The sequence below is a fragment of the Aptenodytes patagonicus genome, chromosome 1 (assembly GCF_965638725.1).
Source record: "Aptenodytes patagonicus chromosome 1, bAptPat1.pri.cur, whole genome shotgun sequence".
In the NCBI taxonomy this organism is placed as follows: domain Eukaryota; kingdom Metazoa; phylum Chordata; class Aves; order Sphenisciformes; family Spheniscidae; genus Aptenodytes; species Aptenodytes patagonicus.
In genome coordinates, this window is record NC_134949.1 from 24,771,010 (window position 1) to 24,794,399 (window position 23,390).

Consider the following 23,390-nt stretch of genomic DNA (forward strand, 5'->3'; position numbering starts at 1 on the left):
AATCATCACATACCCTGTTCTGGTGTCACCTTAATCATTGGTTCTGTCTGGGATGTAAAGTTGCGAGCTCAGGAACCTTTTCAGTTCTGTCTTCTATATCCACTAGATCTGTTAGATAGTGTTTAGATGCCTCAGTTCTGTAGACACTTACTTGAAGTTTATATTTTATCTTATTTTTTCTTCCCCTCTAGTGTTCTGTGATGATCTCTTCCCCCTCAAGCCACATTTTTTTCCAATGTCTACTTTTATAAGTCAGCACTGGCAGGAACTGGACCTCTGGTCATGCTTGGTGCTGTACAAGCAGTTCTCCCACAGCAGGTGGTCTTTGCTTCAGAGCAGAAGGGAGATAACAATCCATCATGGATTTAGAAGCTGAGTGGTTTTAGTCTTAATTTCAGGATGGTGACTTGCATGTCAATTCTGGCTGCGATAATTGCTCTAGCAATGAAGTGATGCAGTACCAGTATCCGTATCACTGGAAATAACTTATTCTCTGAGGCAGACAATATCACTGATGCAAGTCTGAATTAGCAAAGGGCATGACGTAGTTGGCTTATTCCAAATAAACAAACCAGCCATAAATAAGGATGTCTGCCATGCATCATCAAGGCTGGTTTTTCACTTCAGATGCTTTGGGCACTTCATTGAAGTGCAGCATGGTGCCCTGGGTTGTCAGACTAACTTGGTCCTGAAGTGAGTTGACTGACATGTCACTTCTTTTGACTCTGGGATTCTTCAGAGGACTGTAGTGTTTGTTGCAGAACTGAAGCTTTTACATGGGGATTGGCAGATTTAGAGATCTTAGTTCCACATCAGCTAATCTAAAACTCTCACGTTCTGTATCATATTGCACGTCACATAGTGGATGGCAGAGGCCACCTTCTGAAGGATGCACTTTTGAATAACAAATGTTCTACAGGACGCTTCCATCGGTGAAGTTGGCTAGCTTTTCAATTTATTCTGTAAATCTGCTTCATATTCTGTAAATAGTCCATGTGCCCAGGAGTGGATTCTGGACTACCAAGAAATCAAGACACCCCCCCCCCCCCCCCCCCAGGCTTGCTCAAGGTCTACCTGTGTTACTGGCACACTCCCATCACCATCTTCGTGTAGGAAGATTGCCAGTGTTTGTACCACAGTGTTGAAGTTTCTGGCGAACAATTTAATTCCTAGATCTTTTGAGGACCCAGTTATACAGACTTTAATCTGATGTTCATAAAATTTACCATGTTGAACCTCTAGCAACCTATTAATGCATTGCTATTATGTAGGTCCCACTCCTGTGATTATTTCTTCCAGGAGACTGGAAGAGGTACCCTATTTCTATACTTACATAAAGTCTTTTGAGTAGGGTGTCATTTTTCTTGAACTCTGTCTTAATCAGGTAACCAGCTTGTTTTCTCTAAACTGTATACTCCTGGGACTGATACTATCTTTCATATACTCAACATCAAGAGTTTTCCGTTTCTATGCTAACGGATTGAGGCTGTTCAGGTGCTCAGAGCAATTGGTGTCGTTAGTTGATCACAAAGGAAGGGAATATCTATACAAAAACTGGAAACCCAGTGTCTGCTTTGACAAGGGGTACCTTCTTTCAGTCATTGGGGTTTAAGTTGCATCAGTGCCCTTATGGAGGAATATCTCATTTCCAAAGGTGTTACACATCTGAAAAAAATTAATCAGTATGTCATTAATAACCTTTTTTTTCCTGTTTAATGGTTACAACCAGTATTAATGAATATTTTTAGTGTGGTGTAACAGTATACCTGCTGCCTTTATACTGTCATAAAAGCACCGTAACTTATCATTGCATAAGTGGAGGTCTTCAGAAAAGTTACAACACTTGACCTGACAGTAAGGCTGTTGCCAGTTCTCCCAAGCAGCAAGAACCAGTGACATTGAGCACGTTAGCCTCTCTGTCAGCTCCAGAGGCTTGCAGAAAAGTAGTTCAGAAACTGAAGCGTGTAATGCTTCAAATCTGATGCTCGATTAGGGTAGTGATACTGGATGATTGGACTGCCAGTGCAATACAGATTGATTGTTTTCAATATTTCATTTTCACTGGGATCAAAAGCAAAGCTATCTTAAGATCTTTTTCATTAAAGTTATTTTTTTGGCTCAACTTGCTGTATTTCATTTCTTCAGACAATACTCACCAAAAAGAGTAAAGGTCAGTTTCAGACGTAATGTTTCTTCTAAATGTTCTTTGAAACAAATATTTTCTGTCCTAAGAGTTTTTAAAATATCTTAAACTACGGTGTTCATGTTAAAATTACATTGCTGTGACTTTGTGGATTCTAAACTCTTGTATTGATCTAATAAATATTGATTTTCTTTCTAGCACAAGATCTAGTGCTACTTCAGTACTGTTGTAAGTAGAGTGAAATAATTTTTATATTATCTGTGCATTCAGGCTGGTACATACTTTTAACTTTTCATGTAGCATATTTGTTATTGCTGCTGAACAATGTTCACAAGTTATGAACAGGAACACAGCAGTACTGGAGAGCTAATTATCTTCTTTTTTTTTTGTGGGGATGCTTTTGTTCTGACCCATCCAAACATATGAATATTTAAGAATAAAAGATTGAGAACAATATCACTACCTCTGTTCCTCAATTCTGCCTATGGTTGCTCGTTAGAACTGCTATGTGAAGTTGTATTACCAGCTCTGTACTGAAGGAAGAAAATAAGTATTGTGCAATTTAAACTGGAAACTGGTGACTGGACATGGACACCAAAGTGTTGAGTGCAGCGGAAAAATACATCCTGCTGCCCTCTTTCTACAACGTTTTTGTTGTATAAATAAATGCTTTAACTGTAAATGAGTAGATTCTTTACAGTTTTTGCTGTTCTGGTTGTGCCCAGCAGAGCAGGCAACCTCATGATAAGTAACATTCTGGCACCATAGGGAGTTACAGAGGAAGAATTTTGGCTTCAGGGAATGAGCTTTCCCATTCAGCAGTCCTCTGTGCATTTATTTTTGGGTAGTGGGTAGTCAGTTCAGAAAGGAAATTGTCAACTCCATTGTTAATATCCGAGTTTCAAAATTGTTCTTCACCTGAACTTTGATTTGAAATCCTAGCTTGGCAGAGGTCGGTTCTATCAATTTCTTTTTTCTCCTTGAAAATTGAGTATTGCAAACTCAGCAATTCCTTTCCCTAAGGTTTTTTTTTCCATCAATAAACTACACTCAAATATTACCTTTGTACTATTCATTTAGATAATCCAAGGGGAGAGTGTAACAGAAACACAAATTGTACAGGGGAGCTTTTCTTGCATAGTAGAAATTGAGGGTTTGTAATACCTGGCCTCAGAATTTAAACACAAATCTTGAGCTGCAGAGCCCATGCTACAGGATATCGCTGAGGGCAAGCTCTTAATGCAGTTTCTAAGAGGCATAAGTAGTAATGCCAAAAGATGAACTAAACTCTCTCTAGCATTTTTTATGTAGCTTTAATCCTTCGTAAAAAACCTAGATGTATGGGCTGATGATTGCCCCTATTGAAGGTCTGTGTGGGAACTAGGATAGAGTGCCTAGTTTTCAAAACTACTTTTGTCAGGTGATTATCTAGTTCCTCTGGTATTGCCAACATCAGACTTATTTTTTTTCTTTGGTGCATGGTCTCATGATTTTCTCAATCCTTATGTACTAAGACTTCAGGGGGTTTTGTTGCTCAGGTGTCAGGGTTATCATGGAAGAGACCACTGAGAAATGCCAGGTAGGTGGGAAATTATTTTTGTTTCATAAAAATAATTTTCCTTTTGCCATTAAGTTTTGAGTCATATGCCTTGTGCTCTCTATTCTTGCATCTTAAGAATCAAGTGTTAAATATACTGTGTAAAAAGTAAGTGTGGTGATGACTTACAAAAGCATTAGTAGGTTTGTTACAAAGAATTTACAGCTGTGGTTTGTCTAAAATGGAAATAGGTGACTTACCTTAAGCCTGAGATTTGCATAGAATTGGCCACATAAGACCACCATTATTTGACAATGCTTCCAAACTACTAAAGTTTGTGTACACACGGGTGAATTTAAGTGGCTTTTAGCCTCCACAGTGCATTGGTAAATGTAGTGCTTTGGACCTACAAAGAAGGAGCCCATACAGGCAGTGACAATTGTAACTGTTAGCTGTAATAAATGTCACTCTACTCAAGGGGCTTCCCTCATGGTAAAAGAATATCTCCATTTCCTTATCTAAAACAGTCAACAGTGACCAGGCTAATGGGTATTAATTAATGTTCATGCACTGGGGAGAAAACTAACACTAGTGATGTGGAAATTAAGCTGTCCTAACCTTTGCTATTAGCAGAGAAGATAATGTAGACACCCCACAACCACCACCCCCCATCCCCAAGTAATGCATTTCTGTCTGTGGCAGGATAACTTTTTTTTTCTTCATCAGTAGTTCTCACGGCACTTTACAGAGGTAGAGGTCCATATCTCCATATTACAGATGAGTACACTGAGGCACAGGGGAGAAATAAACGCAAACATCATGCAACAGGCTGCTGCCAGAACAAAATGAAAAGTAGCAGTCTCCCAAACATTCAGCTGATGCTTTCACTATTAGGTATGTCTTCTACTCCGGAAGAGCTTTTAGCGTTGTATCTCTGGAATGAGCTTTGAATATGGCCAGGGAATCACATAACTACTACAACTTCATGCTATTTTTTCCCATAGTGTATCTACTTTTTAAGACTTATAACTGCGAATAACTTTATTCATAGCAGATTCAGTCGTTGGTATTAAAAAAAAAAAAAATCTTATGTGCAATTATGAGTTTCCTTATATCTGACTTGAATTATCATAACTGTTCTGTTCAAACATGAACTGCTGAAGGAGGAATTAAAACATGTTGAGTTGTGGCACAGTGGAAGTGTGAGGGGGGTTGCATCTCTAAATACCTTTATGTAAGTGGATTGAGTCTGCTTTACGGGACAGGACACAAGTTGTATACACGAATGCAAGACCAGTTGCTAGCTATTATTCAAAGAGGTTTTGCTTTTAATAGCCTTTTCTCAAATTTGTTAATATTTTGAAGGGGGTTCTTTGTTTTATGTTGGCATGAAGTTAATGTTTTCTTATAAAAGAGTTTTTTCTTTTAAAACAATTAAAGCTGTTTTATTTCAGTGTTCTCTAAGTATCTGAAGTCAAAATTCCTTATTATTTTCTGTCCTCAGGTGTAAAGATCATAAGAAAAGGTCACCTAAACCTCACCTCTGCAAAGCAAATACTCATTTTTTATTTTTTTTTAAATCTGGACCTGGGAGTACCAGTAGATACTGAATGGCATTTTCAAGGGCTCATTAATGAATGAGCTGGGATAATTCAGGAATTTGTGAGGCTTATGCTTCACATCCTTTATTTAATCAATTTAACTGTTGTTCTGAAGTTTTTTACTTGTGAACGTGATGATACATGTACCATTAAGTGGGTCTGTAAAGAACTACAGTGGGTCTAATTCTTTAAAACAAACAAGCAAACAACAAAACCCCAAAACAAACCTGTTAAGGTTTTTATGGGTGATAAGGGTCTGAATTCTAATACATTTTCTCACAGCACTCTCATATGTTCAAAGTGGGTGTGAGGATCTGCTTATAAGAACCTGCATTAAATATGGAATTAGTATGTAGCATCTGGGAAAACATTATTGCGTAGAAAATTGAATGGTTGGTGAAGGCTGAAGAAAGAGGGCCTTAGTGCTTGAAGGCAATGGGTTGCTGGTAGAAGAGAAGAGAATGTTGAGTCAAAGAAGCTGGTTTCCCCTATAGCTGAATAGGCAGTGGAACAGGACAAAACAGATTCGAGCTCCAATTTTATCCCATGGGTTGCACGAAACTCATGATTCTTGCCTTGAATCTATCTGTATGGCTTGAAACACCAATCTGCAATTTCTGTGTGTGACCATGAAACATAGTTTTGAGAACCGGTTAACCTACATATCTGTACAGTGCTCTATTTGTGTAAGGATCATTCTAGTCTTGGGAGTCTTGGTGAATTTAAAATGGCTCAAAATCACAAGGTAGACCTTAACATTTCATCTAAAAATTCCCTGAGCTTTGAAAAGGAACAGTGTTATATGCCTTGATTCTGAGTGTCTTGGGAGGCCGGGGGTGGGAGTGGAGCTGCAAGACAAAATGTCTTTCTTCTGTAGTGAGAATTTCTGCTCCATGGCAGTAGGACAGTGACAAATTTGTGGACAGCCTGTGCGCAGTACACTTCCTGTTGTTCTGAAAGTAACTAAATGTACAACTTTAACAACAGAACACAAATAACTGCATTTTGTCATGTGTCTGCTGCTTTCTGGCCAGCCAAGATTTCAGCAGCGTTAAGCAGTGAGATGCAGCTGAGTAAGCCACTAATGATGCTGTGCAGGTAAACAGGAAGTGACAGTGTTCAGCAACAAAAACCCCAGGTTGTGTATGTCATCTGGTAAATGATCTGCTAAGCTGAGATAGCTTGGAATATTATAATCTGGAGGGTGCTTGTGGTTATGGTTATGTCATATCTCTGGAAGGCTGAAGTCTTGCGTGTGTTGTCTGAACTGAGGTTGTAGGATTTAAAAATATCTTTATTCTGTGTCTGATAAAAGCATGTCTCTTTCAATTAATCATGTGCTTTTTGATTTGGTTTTATATGCTATGCTGTTTACCCACATCTTAATTGTTGGTCTTCTGTGATCCACAGTTGAGCAACAAGTGTTTGAAAAGCAGTTGGCCAGCTCTAGCTGAACTGGGGGGTTCTGGGAGGTACTGGAAATGTAAATGAACTTGTATCTGAAGACACTCAGAAAAATGAGCTGTCTGTAACTGGCTGACCGAGGATTAGGAGTGAAGGATCGCTTTGCTAGACAACTGCAGACTTAAGTCTGGACAAGGACTTTTATAGTTTAGATTTGTTAAACAGCAGTCCCTTGTCTCACCCCTTTTTTGTTGTAACGTCACTTAGTGATCATTGGTACCTTCTCCACATCAGTAAAAGATCTTTAGTGAGGATATTGCAGCTGACTTGTGTGCTGATCAGAACAAGGCAGGGAATCTGTTCTTCTGTTTTGTTTTGTTTTTTAAATTGGTTTTGGTCTCTTGATCCCTTAAATGTTTTGGGCTATGTGTTGTGTGGAACTGTCTTTTAACTTAGATTAAGATCCTCATGTTTCATAAATGATAGGAAATACCTGAAGTGGCTTTTTGCTGTTTCAGAAAAGCTTCTTCTCTTCCTCTCTTCCTCTTTTCCTTCTCCCTTCAAATAAGAAAAAGGCAGCATCTCTTATGCAGTGGCTTTATTTTTAACATAGCCTAACTTTGTGTATAGGTGGAAAAAAAAATTAATTTCTTAGCATCTATGCATAGTGCATTTTTAAATCAGTGGGCAATCATGGGAAATTAAAAAATGAAAAGCAAGCTTTAAGCTTAAAATTGAACACTGTTGGTGATTGTAGCAAATAATTTCACAAGCAGTAGAACTGGTGAGGCCTCAGTGTCTTCAGTTGAGTAATTTTTCAACTTGCACCAAATAAAGCTTTTCTCATGTGATTGGGTATTTAGAAAAGGCTCTCTTATGTCAGTTCTGTCAAATAATGTGAAATCTTGCTTTAGTTTTCCTGTCTGTGGAGCAATCGGTCTGTCTTCTGAAAATAATGTCCTGTAAATGGCATTAAAATTAGAAGATTTTTTCCAGCTGCTTAACTTGTTGAAATCTGCCAGCAAACTTCTGAAGTTCTGTATTTCTTCTTTCTATGGGAAACTAGTTTGAAATCCTGTCTGTAGCATCTGAAGATAACTTTTTTGCAATACACAATTGTCTTTAAATATAAGATTATTAGTAATTTGTTAAATATATCTTTAACAGCTATAATAGCTTTAAAAATTGAAGTAATCACAGCTTACCCAAATTGCAAATAAAGAAGTATCCAGATCCTCAGTGGACAAACACTGTCACATGTCAGACTCATTTGTGAAGATTCTGGAGGCAACCTGGTGCAAAGGCATAAATTATAAGCCAGTCTGAGAGTTGCGAAATCTAACTTACTAAAATCGGTAATTTCATAGTCAAAATATTGGGGAGTCCTTGAAAAGTATTTTTATCCACAGAAAAGTGTGTGTGTACTATCAAGACAGTATCATCACGCACTTTTTTTTTGTACAAGATACAGTAACCATAAGTAGCCTGATCCACTGTTCTTAAGGGGGAAAAGGCTAAAAAGACAGTCGCATGCATCTATTGTACTTACTCTTCTGTCGTGTGGGGCCATAATCCTTGTGGTGCTTCAGATGAAGGCGTCAGCAGGAAGCAAGAGTAGTCTGCCTTCAGTGTCATTAGTCTTTTCTCTTCCTTTGTGCTGTTTCTTCCTATCTCTATCCCTTCCTGTCTAAAACTGCAAAAGTAGGTAATTACAAGTTGACACCTGTGAATACTTATTGAGACCTTTAAAATTTGGTGAAAGTGTTGATTTGTGTTTGTATTTCTTGCTGTTATGCCTGAATTGCACCTAAACCATCGTACTAGACACCCATGCTTTAGAGGGTTGGATTATCTACTATCCAGGGCTAACAAATATTGTAGGATTCTGAACCTAATTAAACTCAAGTTTTCTAAGTTTCTGTGAAAGTGCTAGGAAATATTTTTGTCTACTCTAGCAAATGCCTCTGCTACTTACGTAGAAATTGTTAGGGAAGCATACTTGCATGTTGTTTATGTGGCCTAATTAGTTCGGGTTCATCTGAATTGTGGCAGGCTTATTCAGTTCATTTAAAAGCACCGTTGGAGGAGATTGCAGTGCGTGCCTTCTGTGGGATTGCGTGGTGATGAGAACATTCACCCTGGAAGTGGGTTATCAGCCCTTCCTAGCAGGAAGGGAACACGCTGTTCCCATGTGGCAGGAGACATCCTCAATGCCAAGAAATAGCTACATTTGCTCTTGAAACGGGACCATTGTGCAGGAGGGAAATGAAACTGCCAGAAAGAGTGAGCAGAGCTTGGTTGTGTAGGCCACCAAAGGCCTTCCCTTGAGAAGGGGAGGAGCTTCCAGCGCCTGGTCCCTGCAGCAGGTTTTGTTTATGTTTCTGTATTAAGAGTGATGAGATAAAATGCATAGCTGTGTCAAACACTGTAGAAATGTTTTTGGAAGCTCCATATATTTATGACACTGAAGATAAGGTAATTGGAGAACAACAGGAAGGTATTACCACTGTCTAACTCCAACTGTGTTTGCTTTGAATAACATGAATTTATTAAGGTATCGACATTTAAATGTGCAATTGCTTAAACATAAGCTTTTTTGAGATAAACTAAGATTTCCAGCAGTATTTCTGCTTGATTGGTCAGTGCTACATTTTGGGGTTTTTTTCTGCAGAATATTTTTAATCTAGAGAAAGAAATGTCAACCACTGAGTTCTAATTGCCTAATTTTCTGTGGATTAGTCTCGATTTCTTATAGAGTTAGCTACCCTTGCATTCTCACTTCTGCTTCTTGTCTCTCATTCATGAGTCTTAATGAGTTTCCGTATCTTCTTCCATGACTCAGATAATGCTAGGCTATTAGAGATTGCCTTGGTACTGAAGCTTCCTGTCCTTGTTGTGGTCAAGATTAGAGTTACACCTCACTAAGCGTTTTCCACAGTGAAGTGGTACTTGATGTCAGCATGTCTCTGTTCCTGAACCCTGCTGTCTGAGGAACACTATTACTTACCACTGTTTTAATGTCAATGAATAGCAACAGCCCTTTGCTCTTGAACAGTCACCCTAGAAGCAAACTGTGGGCTATCTTCCTGGTCTTGTATCAAAGAAGAAATGAGTGACCCAGGAGCACCCAGCATCACCTGATCAGGCTTCAGCATGTTGGCTTAGCCATAATAAGGATTTCCGCCATAGTAGGTCTTAAAAAATACCTGCCACAGGTACCTTCTCACCAGCTGTAGTATTGATCAGGACAACTCTTCCAGATACCTACTTTAAGGAAAAGATAATGGAAATATTTATTTCTATTCTTACAGGGTTTGGATTGCACAAAACTATTCACCATAGCTTTTTTTCACAGAAAACTTAAAGTAGCTAATTGTGTTCACTGTGACTTTCAAGCCGAAAGTCTTCAGACTGACTTCGTGAAGAAGCTACAGGCATTATATCAGCATGGTTTTTTTTCAAGAGGTTACTCTGCTTGGAAACATCTGCTACTACTAGTATTCTTACATTACAGGGCAAGGTCTTTTTTTCCCCCAGTTTTATTTGTAAGATACTTCCAGGGGCTGGAAAGGATAACTAAGAAAAGCAAGCCTGTCATGTGTGATTAAATTATGTACGTATGCAGGGTTCTGCACTTTATTGGAAAAAACGTGACTCCTAAAATTGGAAAAAGATTGAAAATCACTGCTAGTGTGTCTTCAATAGTACTGTCAACATGTAACACATAACAATACTGAACCATTAGAAGAATACATTAAACTTAGTTGCATTTTTACAAGCACTAAAATGGGAGTGATTAAGCACTGGAACAGGTTCATCAGAGGTGATTTGCAGCCTTTAAACTTGACTGGACAGGACCTTGACCAACTTGAACTCTAGGCTTTTAATCACCCTTGCTGTGAGCAGGAGGTTGGACTGGAAGACTTAAAGAGGTCACATCCAACCGAAGCCATTTTATGAGTCTTTGATCTTTGCACCACAAGCAGTTGTCAGCTGTACGTGAACACTACAAAAACCATCCTGATGGGTCTTGAAATGCTTTCTGTTCTGGTGTATACTGAGGTGGCTGAACACCCTCTTACAGCCTTAATCTTGCTGCTGCTCTTTGTTGTGACTTTTGGCCCACTATGTTTTAATGTCTGTAGTTTCCTGTAATTTCTTAGCTTTTCACAATCCATGTCAGCCATAAGCAATCTAGTGTGATGGCTCTTTCTCATAATGAGATGTGCCACTGTCTGTGTTGGCTTGCTTTACTCTTTTTGAGAAACACTGAGTTACAGCAAGTGATTAACAGGCTACTCCAGCAAATGTTCACACCAGAAGCTGATCAAAGTACACAGCTATCTGCTGCCCAGTTGGAAACTATCAGTGGCTGCTGTGATCACATTCTACAAATGTGCGATGAGTAGTTGTGGCTACCTTTTGCAGGCAGAAGGTGTTTTCATGAGCCTTTTGTTGATACCACACATCCTGCAGTATGTGTCTCCAGGGATGAGACCAGCTCTGCCAGTGAGGCAGCCAGCGTACAGCTGACAACACCAGACTTACTGCTTCATAGCTCATGAGGTTGAGAGGTGTGACAAGTCCCTGGAATCAATGGCATGTCCTCCATCTGGAGGTTGACTGTGGAAAAAATAAAGGGAACCGAGGGGGCTTGATTCTCATCTCCATGGCCCATCAGTTTTTGGTGGGCTACCTTATTTCTTTCCCTTATGCACCTTTTCCAAATATATAGATACATAAAAAGGACAAGGTCCTCACCAAAACTGTTAAGCAAAGCAGTAGTGCCAGCTTCAAAATCCTCCTCTTGAAAATACAGTAATAACTTCCGGTATTAAGTAACAAATCAACTTACTACATCTCAGTAAAAATGCACTAATTACGTTGAGTATTTAATGGCAGTCCTGTTCAATTCTGTCTGTAAAATTGGTGGTGTGACCTCCTGTGAAGAAATATTTACATACAATTTTAAAGAAACCATACTTTTAAATGCAACATTCTCTTCAAGAATGCTGTGAGAAACCGAGCTGGGTATATTAATTGGCTTCAAAATAGACAAAGTGAATGCTCATTCAGAAAATGCAATAGAATACTCAAATTATAGTATTTGCATAAATGTTCTCAGATGCTGCAATTCTGCAATTAAAGTTGAATTTTTTTTTAATTTAATTTATGTGGCTAGGATTCATTATGAATAGCAGTAGATGAAGTTTGTGGTTCATATATTTTTTTCAAGTTTTAAATTTTGCTGATAAGTTTGTAAGTTTCCAAAGGCTGCGGATGATTAAATATTTTTGCCACCTGTCTTCCAGAAGCTGAATAACATAAAGCACGGCACCACTGCTCTGCATGATGAAAATGAACAGTAGCTAAAGTAAAAGGAGTTGGATTTTATTGTCCTTCTCCCCACAAAAATACACCTTGTATTTTTTCCTGTATTGTCCTTTTAATAAAAAAATGATAGTGGTGTAACAGTGGAATTTGTAATTATACATTCTAACATGTGAAAGCCTCATTGCAGTCTGTCAAACACTAGGAATTCGCACAATGCTAATGAATAAGTTAAAATATAATTGAACTCTAAGGCCTCAAAACAACACCTACTTCAGATTCAGTGAAATTTTTCTCTAACTTGTAAATTAAGCTCTACTTATAGGGTATCCAAGTGTACATTAAATCTATTATGATTATGCAGAATGAGGACACACTCTTTTTGTGTAATATTCTTCTGTCTACTTGTGGGGTAGGTGCTGGTTCAAGGTTTTATATGCAATCATCATCGAGTTACGACAGCTGCTGGTTTACCCAGATAATCCAGTTGGTGCTTTTGCTGCTAGGTACGCTAGGAAGCAACGCATAGGGAGCCCTTTCTTGACACAGATCACTGCCTTCTGTGCCTTGAATTCAAGTTGCGTAATTTCTGCCAAGACCACCCATTTCTGTGGGTTGTCCTGTGGGGGGGAGGTTAGTGGAGCTGGGCTTGTTTTGGAGGGTTGAGAAGGCTTCTTGCATGGATAGTGGGATAGTTGCTGTGGTTGAATGTGATGCTTTCGTTACAACTGTAGAATGGCCCACCTGTGTTCCTCTTTGTTGTCTTGTGTCTACAAGATTATTGGTTTAACAATGAGGTGATACTGGAGAAATGAGAGAAAAGGCTGTTAGCAGAAGTTTTGAACAAAATCTGGCCAGTTGTACCCAAAATTAAGTCTTTGCCTCTTGCAACACGAGGGGGAAAATGGCATCTCTTAAACCTGCAATTTAATGTCAGCTAACTGTTTTGTTGTGGTAGTATGGCTAATTCAAGGGTCCTTTTTTACTCATCTGACAAGTCCAGTTATGATTAAATTATTCATATTACTATGTAGGTTATAGGGAGAGAAGTTTTACTCTACACTTAGTTGTAGAGCATTTGAGGAGGCAACTGCAAAGCTTTCTTTTCATTAATCAGTCATGCTTTTAACTTTTTCTATAGGTTACCAGAAAGATGAATAGTCAGTCTGGCAGCTTCTGAAGAGGTGGTTGCAAAGAGGAACAGAATTAGATCTTGACTTGTGAAAGTTACATCACAGTTCTTGGGCAAAGGTTATAAAGCTTCCCTAAGGAGTAGCTGTCAGTCTGGCTATGTTACTTTGACTCTATTTTAACAACATTGGAAGGGTTTTTTGATTAAAAAAAATCCCATGAAACTTAGGTTATTCTTTTGGTTATTTTAAACCAGTTGAAAAGTGTGACATGGGTGATACTGATATTTAATAGGTAATCTCATAATGCAACAAGACATGCCTGCATGCTAGATGTTAACTGTTTTGGTACATAGTCAGTGTTGATGAAGGCAAAGTAATGCTTGTAGAGCAGATGGGGAAAACCTAATACGGAGCCCATTACTCAGATTAGATATGATCCCTCCAGAAGGGTCTTGGAAGTATAACAGATCTATGAAAACATCTGCTTAACGTTCCATAGTGAAAAAGGAAATAAAACTCTCTGACTTACAGGGAAAGAAATAGAGAACAAAACAGAAAACAGTATTATTGTGACCCTATGTTCAAAAGGCTAATGAACTGGATTCATACAGCATAAGTCTCATCCCCAATCAAAGAAGGATGTAGTAGGACTAGGTAAGATCCATGTGAGAGCGACAAGGCTAATTAAAGTGTAGAATGATTTTATTTTTTTTTTTCTTGGTACAAGAATGACTTAAAACTAGTATCGGTAGAGAACTTACAGGGCAAAGAAGTGTGGCAGATATCTATAAAAGCATGTGCAGCATGGAGAGGCAACTATGAAACCATTAACACTGTCTCCTAGTGTAAGAACAAGGAGGGACAGTCAACTGGAACTAGCAGGTGGCAAACTTTTAGATAAAAGTAGCTAACTGTTCACACAGTGCATAAGTGAACTGTGAAATACAATCATGCCCAGAAGTTTACATGGGTCTGAAGAGTGATTAGACAAATTCACAAAGGAAAAATCCAACATGTGCTGTAAAACACATATGCTGGCTCAGGGGAGCTTTGAGCTCCAACCTGCCAGTTGCTGGGGGTATACTCCCATAGCGTAACAGTGTACTCTTGTATTCTTACGTAGGCATCTGGTGCTCTTGGAGCGTAGATCCTGGGCTAGATAGCCTTTGGTCTGTCCCATTACAGAACCTTTAAGCTTTATGTCCTTATGGCTTGGCTGTTAAATAAATATTCTTCAAAGGCTCCAATTTTCATTCCCTCATAGGTCTCTTAAGGTAAGACACATATATACTAGACAATATGCTGAGGAACATTCCCAGTGATTGAAGCAATCTGGTGTGGAATAATCTTCATCTCTTATTAAAATATCTCAATCTGAAAACAGGATTATTTCAGGTTGCCAACTGGGAACGAGCCTAGCTCATGTGAATTCTCAAACCATGCCCAAGAATTTTAGGAGTTTGCTAATTGGCATAGGCTAAACTCATGCCAGAGACCATTTGAACAATTAAGCAATGTAGACAGTTGCGTTCCAGTACCTGGGAGTGTTTCCAGGCGCTGTGTAATTTACAGTTCTAGCCCGAGTATTGCATTTCTATCCAGTTTGAAGTACCGAACTGAAAGAAATTTAGTTGCACAGTGGGGCTTCTCTGTGTGACCACCGTAGTTACTGGTCTGCCTCTTACAGGCAAAGTCTCTGCTGATTTTTATGAGCAAGAAAAAAAAGTTCAATTGGTTTCTTAAGATGTCTAAATCTTGTGTAGAAGTTAAAATCTAAAGCGTAGAAGTGATTTGGGGTCATTTGAACTTTACTGTGTTACCACCTGGGAAATCATCAAAGTTGCTGCCTAGAACAGGGAACAAAATTAAGAGATGCTTTGATAAAAGACGAAATGTAGAATTTGTGATTTTTTTACCTTAAAGTAATAGCTACCTTTTCTTTTTAGACGATGTCTTCAGCAGTTGTTCAAATATACGCTGCAGATCGCAATGCCATGTGGTCAAAGAAATGCTGTGGTGTAGCTTGCCTTGTAAAGGACAATCCGCAGAGGTCGTATTTTATCAGAATATTTGACATTAAGGTAAGCATCTTTTTTTCTTTTTCAGACTCTTTAAGCTTGGTTGTATTCATTCTCCATTTAGAATTGAATGAGTGTAGGATGTCGTATCTACAAACTCAGAAATTCTCAAGTAAATGGTTGTGCTTTAAGCGGTGCAATTACAGTGCTTATTAATAGGCAAGTGCAACTTTCTCAGGTATTCTAAATTTAAATTATTTCATAGATGTCAGCTTTTATGGATGAAATAAATATCAGATACAATTTTCTTACAGCTCACAGAAGCTGTCCTCTACGGATCTGATTAGTCAAACTAGTGAAAGTTAGTATAGTGTCACTGATATGGCTAGCTGTCAAAATCCACTACTTTGGATGATACTAACAAAATAGAAGCTGTGTTCTGTATGGGTGGAAACAATCTTTTTGATTAGTGTGTTGGTGCATGTGAAAACTGCAGGACAAACAAGTTTGGGGTTTTTTTTCGCTCCACAATATATACATTCATACTGAAGATCTTTGTCCTATTATAATATTTCACTCAAGGCAGTGGGAACTAAGAGATGAAGTGTCCAAGATGTGTTTTCGTTACAAAAATGATACTGAGAAGCATAAGTCCTACTGACTTTGCTGAGACTTTGGAAAGCTTCCCATTATCCCTACAGCCAGGAACAGCTAGTTATCTGTCTGCATTCAGTGGTTGAAGTCTCTCAGATTTCTTCAGGATTGCCAGTTGGCATTTGCATTTCACTTTGTGATTTGGTCACTTGGCTATTAGACTTAGTGAGAAACCTGTTCCTTGGGTGCTGAACTATAATGCCATTTCATAGAATCATAGAATCATTAAGGTTGGAAGAGACCTCTAAGATCATCGAGTCCAACCGTCAACCCAACACCACCACGCCCACTAAACCATGTCCCTAAGCGCCTCATCTACACGTCTTTTAAATACTTCCAGGGATGGTGACTCAACCACTTCCCTGGGCAGCCTGTGCCAATGTTTAACCACTCTTTCAGTAAAGAAATTTTTCCTCACGTCCAATCTAAACCTCCCCTGGCGCAACTTGAGGCCATTTAAATATATAAAACTTCTTAAAAAGGTGAGATTTTTGTTGCCTTTAAGTTAACTGTTTTCAAGTCAAGCCTGAGATGATAACAGGAGACTGGAAGTCTCCTTTATTGCTATTGCTGTTAACACTGTATTCCTATCACTGCTCACTATTACTGCTCCCAGTATCACTATTGCAGGACTGTAGAACTTGAAGGATGTTTTTCGAAAACATCCAGGAATGTGAACAGAACACAGTGACCTGATGGAACAGTCTTCCACAAGTTCCAATATATTTTGATCTCATTCGTTGGGTTAATAGCAAGGTTAAGCATGCTTAACACCATGCAGCTTCCAACTCTCAATAGGTTCTATTGTAAAAGAAGTTAAAGTCTGCAATTTGTCTAAGTTTTTCAAAATCTTTTTTTTTCTTCTTTTCAGGATGGGAAATTATTGTGGGAGCAGGAGCTGTACAATAACTTTGTATATAATAGTCCTAGAGGATATTTTCATACCTTTGCTGGAGATGTGAGTCTCAACGTCTTTGAATACCTATTTTAAAATGCCTTTTATTTGAACAGTAGCTTCTTTTAATGTAACTGAGGTTTTTATTTCATTCTGTAAATTATTTATAAAAGTATAATATTACCTGTGTTCCTTGAAGCTTTTTAAGTTTATTTATAAAAGGATTTTTTTTGTGTCTCAACTGAAAAACTTAATCAGTAGGACAGAAGCATAAAATGTAGTTCTTTATTTTCAACTCCTTTTAATGAAATTACATTTTGACTTGCAGATGATGTTTGTGAAGTATCATATATTCTTAAAGCACAAATTTTCCTCTCCCATTTGATTTCACTGCAAGATTTTGCTCAAATTTGTTAGCCATGATCTCTGGAAACTTGATTAGTAGACAGACATTCCTAAGATAGAATGTTTCACTAAGACTTGGTTCCAAATTTGCAGTGATGACTTTTTTCTGATTACACCTTCAGAAGGTGTAAGAAGACATTTAAGAAAGCCTTTGAAACATTTTCTTAGTCATGGGTGGGGGAATATTAATGTTTTTCAGACATGTCAAGTTGGTCTTAATTTTGCTAATGAAGAAGAAGCTAAACTATTCCGCAAAACAGTAACAGATTTACTTGGACGACGGCAGAGAAAATCTGGTAAATATTCAAATTAATCTTAAATTCAGGCTTGTTTATGTTGTTTTGGGGGGAGGCAGGAAGCTACTTCTATGTCTGAAAACTACTGGAGGCACTACTGCCATATTTATATTTAGAAGTAATTGTGTTACTAAAGTGTGCTTCTTTTCTCTATTGTGCAAAAATAATCTGAAATACCTTAACTTGCTGCTCCTTGCTGTAAGTTTCCTTGTAAGCTGAGACTCCAGGGTTGTGGTGTTTGAAAATATAGATCAGGAGGAAGCAAAAATGGTAAGCTGTCAGTGGGAAAACTAGAAATCTTTCTGTAAGCTGTTTTCACATTTGACTAAACACTCTTTTAGCTCTGGGCTGTTTATAACTGATTTGTTTAAATTCAGCCCAAGTGGGTTGTAACAAAGATTTTACCATCTGGTATGTTCAGTAGTTCATGTGAATGAATTTTTGGCATTGGTCCAGCATTTAGTAGAGAAATATCTTTTATTCAAAACCAGTGATCTTGGCGGAGGACAAGAACAGAAGACATAATGTGCCTATACTGTCCTTAGCAGCACAGGGCAGTCTGAAGCACAGTATGCTTTTTGCCAGCTGCAAGATGCCTTAGGAACATGGTCAGTGTTTTAAAGGGAGCTCAGGCTTCCTACAGATCTTGTCTTGGTCCTTTTCCAGGGAGCCCATAAACAACTTGCCTGTCTGACAGCCATATGTCCATGAAGAATAAGGTGATATAAAACAGGCCGGGAACACGTGGATGTGCTCAGGCTTGCTGTAAGCTGTAGTGTGGACTTGTGTTCAAGCTATAGGATGCATTTTTTGTAGTCCATTCGGGAATTGAATTGCACTAGCAATGCAGTGTAGACTAATGTAAAGGGAGGAAGCCCTCATCTTGGAGTGCCATCCTTGCAAGTATTCTTGAGAACCTACATGATCTATATGTATTCACTTGGATTTCATTCAGGTATGGTGTCTCAGGTGCAGAGCATTTGTTCCAGAAGCTTAAATAGCTTTTTTAAGATTCCCTCTGCTCAGAACTAGAATAAGTTCATAGGGTTTCATGAGAAGAAGTGGGGTCACTAAGAAGTGGCGTTAATAATCTTTCCCATACTCGTTGTGTAAAAGTAATCTTGCATCAGCTTGCATCTCCTGTTCCTGAAGTTTCACTCTATTATGTGTCTAAAACACAGTGCTACAGTGCACAGACATGACTTGGGAGGAAATACGTTTGCATTATTGGCCATAGCAAACTTTGTTTGAAAAAAATGGTTCAGTCAAACCTCCTGTTCACAGCACAGAGGTTCACTTCTGTCCTTCCAGATAGAGTTTTTTTTCACAGGACCACATAAGTTTTTCTTGTTTACTCATTGAGCTAATATCTTGGTTTGTGTACTCAAACTCATGTTGTAGGGTGAGCTTACTCCATACCTTGTCTTTTAACAAACAAAGAACTCCCCCTCTGCAAACACTTACAACTTGAAGACAACTTTAATTTAAAAAAACAAACAAACAAAAAAAACTTCCAAGTTTTTTTTCTCGTTAAGAGCTGCAAAACAAGAATTGAAAACAATCATGAGATTCCTTAGTCAAGCCACCAGATGGAGTTCTGTATTTGTCACTGATGTGACTGTATCTAATGCACTTCTAAAATAAAAGACTTTGCCCTTGCCCAAGTCAAAGCTGATTTGCTGTTGGTGTTTATTTATTTATATATAAATGCTTATAAAACTTGTATTAATTTATACATATTTATATATAATATAAATGATATATAAGTTGTATATTATTTATAATGTATATATAAATTGTGTGTATTCTAATGCATCTTAACTTCTCAAACACAGAGGTAATAGTCTGGTATTTTTGATGCTTTTCTGTTTTAATGGGATTTTTACTCCCATGCCTTCCAAAATATGTTTCATTTCATAGCAATGCCACCTGACATGCTTTCAACTGAAATGAGTACTCCATGTGATCACTTTGCAGCCTGTTATACCATTCAGGGCTTGCTAGGAGACTTTTCCAGGAGTCTTATGGAAAGCTTATGTTGTTGGAAGGTAGCAGGAACAGCAGTTCTGGCTCATGAAACTATGTCTTGGTGCCGAGACTAGTACACAAAATACTGTCTAACAGCTGCAAGAAGAGGCAACAGTATTTTGCTCTTCCTCACTGTCGTGGTTTAACCTCAGCCGGCAACTAAGCACCACGCAGCCGCTCGCTCACTCCCCCCCGGTGGGATGGGGGAGAGAATCGGAAGGGTAAAAGTGAGAAAACTCATGGGTTGAGATAAAGGCAGTTTAATAGGTAAAGCAAAAGCCACACACGCAAGCAAAGCAAAACAAGGAATTCATTCACTACTTCCCATGGGCAGGCAGGTGTTCAGCCATCTCCAGGAAAGCAGGGCTCCATCATGCGTAACGGTTACTTGGGAAGACAAACGCCATCACTCCAAACGTCCCCCCCTTCCTTCTTCTTCCCCCAGCTTTATATACTGAGCATGACGTCACATGGTATGGAATATCCCTTTGGCCAGTTCTCGGTCAGCTGTCCTGGCTGTGCCCCCTCCCAGCTTCTTGTGCACCTCCAGCCTTCTCAGTCGGTAGAGCATGGGAAGCTGAAAAGTCCTTGACTAGTGTAAGCACTACCTAGCAACAACTAAAACATCGGTGTGTTATCAACATTGTTCTCACCCTAAATCCAAAACAGAGCACTGTACCAGCTACTAGGAAGGAAATTAACTCTATCCCTGCTGAAACCAGGACACTCACTCAGCATGAAATGCACTCCAATATACAGACAACTCCTGAGTAAGTGCATCTGGAGTTCCAGAGAGGTGAAAATTTGGCTCCAAATAGAGAATGTACAAAAGCTTGCACATGTACAAAATATCTAATAGAGAATAGAATGAGGGGGAAAGGCAGAGAAGGAATTGTTGATGTGTTGTCTTAATCTTTTTAATATCAAGCTAGTTTTCATCTAGCTAAATTCTGTTGTGTTTGGTTTTTTTTTAAAGTCAATTAAATTCTTAACCTTAGGTTAGGAAGAAATTACTATAATTAGTTAATTTCTCTGGTAAACTTACTTAAATAATCTCTCCATTTACTTCTTAAACCAATCCCAAATAGTTCCCTCAGTAAGCAGGGTGAACACAGTGTTTCTCTTCTCAGTGCTTGTTGGTGTAGTACATTCTTACTTTGGGTATTCTTGCACGTAGGTACCATTAGTTTTTATTTTTATTATCTTGCCTCAGAAATGTTAATGTGTGTACACACACACAAGTGTCCTCTCCACATGCTGAGCACTCAGCCATAAAAGGGCAACAGAGACTTGTAGAACAGAGCCTTGTTCTTAACTGCCTTTCTGAAGTAGGAGGCTTCCTGACTAATTTTTATGGACTGCTTGTAGCTTATGGGTGGGAGCTCTGTTAGCCCTCTCTGAAGTTGCCCTTTTCCTCCACAAGCTTTTAGCTCCTGATAAGCTTCAAGCTGGATACTTAATATGGAGAGCTTTTTTTTTTTCCATCTTTGGTCACAGCTTTTGTTTTTGCTGCCTGGGAGACAAGGGCATCTCTGAAGTGCTCAGCTTGCATTGGATTCAAGTCTCAGCAGAGATCATTCTTGTTTCCAGGAATACTTATTGAAGGGAGCTGTGTTTTTTGGACATAGGCAGCTGGTGAAGTTGATCTGTTTTGGATCAGTGGGCATCTCCATTTTCAAAAAAGGAGAAATCCGCCACTCTCCAGTCAGGTCATCTGCACTTCAGAACAGGAGTTCATATTTTCTAGTCGGAAGTGGGAACCATAGAAAAACAGATCTAGTATCTTTGGGCCACAAATTAATCTTTTATATACCCAGCAAAAATTACAGGAAGTGTTTAAAATGTCTTGCTTTGTTTTCCATTATCTTTTCTCTCTAGAACTCTTTCTTCTAATGAAAATTGTAACAGATTCCCGTGATTTGGCCCAAGACCACTTAACACTTTCTATGAATACCTCCAGCTTTTGCCAGCTTCCCATCCTGTGCCAAATGACTTGCACTCTTCTTTGCTGTCTCTGAGTTGTTGAATAAAACTTTAATTATGTTCCAAAAGTTGAATTTGGGTTGGGTGGGTATTTTTGGGCGGGTTGTTGGATTTTTTGCAGTACAACACCAGTGGTTTCTTAAACTGAGTATTCTAGGAAGAGAAAGCACAGTATTTGGCCAAAAAGCCTTCCCCCTCCCCCATCCCCAGACCTGATGCCGTTTGCTTGAGGCACCTTTGCAGAGGTTCTCCACCTCTGTGCCTAAAAGTAACCTGCTGTGAGCTAAGAGGCAACTTGTCTGTCTTTAGAAGGCTTGCTCAGCAAAAGTTGATTCTTATTCTCAAGGGGTTTTGGTCACCTTCCTCTGAAGGTTTGATGACCTTGACAGGTTCTTTATTTCTACCTGAAGATCAGCTGACTGATATGAGGCTGACTTGCCTTGCACACTTAGGATTGTAGATTTTTTTTTTTAAATACTGCTAGGACAAGGTCAACACCATCTGTGGAGGCACGTTCTCCTTTTCCCTTATGTTTGCATCTGGAAAAATATAATGTTAACAGTTTTTCTGGGACTTGCTGTTACAAGTGTAACTTGCTAACAAGTTAACAAGTGTCTGTTACAAATTCTTATACAAAACTCTTGGGAGTCCTGTTAGATTTCAGATGCTCCAGATCTGAAAGGGAAGGATGTTCAGCCTGCCTTATAGAGCCATGTTTTTTGGTGTGGTGAGATGACAAACTGTTTGCCCATATGGGTACTGCTAAATGCAGAATTCTTAAGAGTGTGTGTGTGTAGGTACACAAATAGTGTAACTGTTTACTGGGGGTTTTGAAGGCAGGGTAGGTAAATGTTATTTCTGATGGGTTGCAGGGCAGGTAAATGTGGTGGATAGGAATTAATAGTAAGTGAGGGAAATCTCCTTTAAAGGAGAATTTACTATCACAGGCTGAGAGTACTGAGGTGTGAAATGTTTACAACTACATTTTAAATGATCAAGCCAAATTCTTCATGGTCTGTGAAACAGTTTGCCGTTGTGAAGAGAATATCAGATTAGTACTAAGGAGACCCTAGTTCTGTTCCGTATTATTCAGTTACCTGTTGGATAACATAGGTGAAGTGTCTTGCCCCTCTGTGTCCTATTTTCTTTGCATAAACCCAAAAATAATTATAATATATTTTAGGTTCTGTGTGAGAACAATACTGTATAAAAGTGCTAATTATATTTCAAATAAAAATGAAAGAACAGTCTCATTCAGTGGAAATCAGAAAGCATAACGCTTCAAAAATCTTGCTTTGATAGGTTGTACCAAAACAGCTGCTTTTTGAATATTTCACCTTACTTTGCAGTCAAAATGTCTGAAACCAACTCAGTAGCTATTTCCTTATCCTCCTACTCAGTTTGCTCACTTGAAATTGGTGCTTATTATCTAAGATTGGGTTTTTATTGTTCTGTAATGCTTTGTTTCAACTGCACAACAAGTAGGCTTTAAGGATATTAATAGATTCTTAAGTTTGAGTTCAAGGTCTTTGAACGTTTCACTAGAAACTAAAATTTAGAATCAATTTTTCCTGTGATACCTATGAATAAATAGCTCTTTTTCTTTTTCAACAGAAAAAAGACGAGACCCACCAAATGGTAAGCTTTTTGCATGAATCACTGCATTTTATTTTTTCCTACTGCTGTCACTTACTGTTTACGTATAGCTTTGTTTTGGACTTGTTCAGGATAGTTATGTGGTGGCAAAAGCAGTAAACTCTTATTCTGGAGGCTAGTACACTTGTCTTGTTTCTGTTCTTTGGTATTTAGTTGTAGCTTGAAAGAATTGTGGCTTAGCTGGCATTTGTAAAGAATGTTTTTGGAGGAGTATGTTTTGTTGCAAATAGGACAGAGGCCCTTCATATTAAACTGAGAAGAAAACTTTGTACCTTGCATTTGCTGCTTGGTCTTCAGAATATGCAT

At 38.6% G+C, this 23,390-nt stretch overlaps 1 protein-coding gene across 3 annotated transcripts in view; it reads left to right on the plus strand.

Annotated features, from left to right (window-relative positions):
- The window catches only part of WASL (WASP like actin nucleation promoting factor), a 53,559-nt gene that overhangs the window by 11,921 nt on the left and 18,248 nt on the right, over nt 1-23,390 (plus strand). For all 3 annotated transcript variants that reach the window (XM_076329731.1, XM_076329739.1, XM_076329748.1), the window contains exons 2-5: nt 15,096-15,230; nt 16,693-16,779; nt 17,321-17,417; nt 23,043-23,066. In XM_076329731.1, the coding sequence (XP_076185846.1) occupies nt 15,096-15,230; nt 16,693-16,779; nt 17,321-17,417; nt 23,043-23,066 (343 nt within the window). The remainder of the gene's footprint in view (nt 1-15,095; nt 15,231-16,692; nt 16,780-17,320; nt 17,418-23,042; nt 23,067-23,390) is intronic.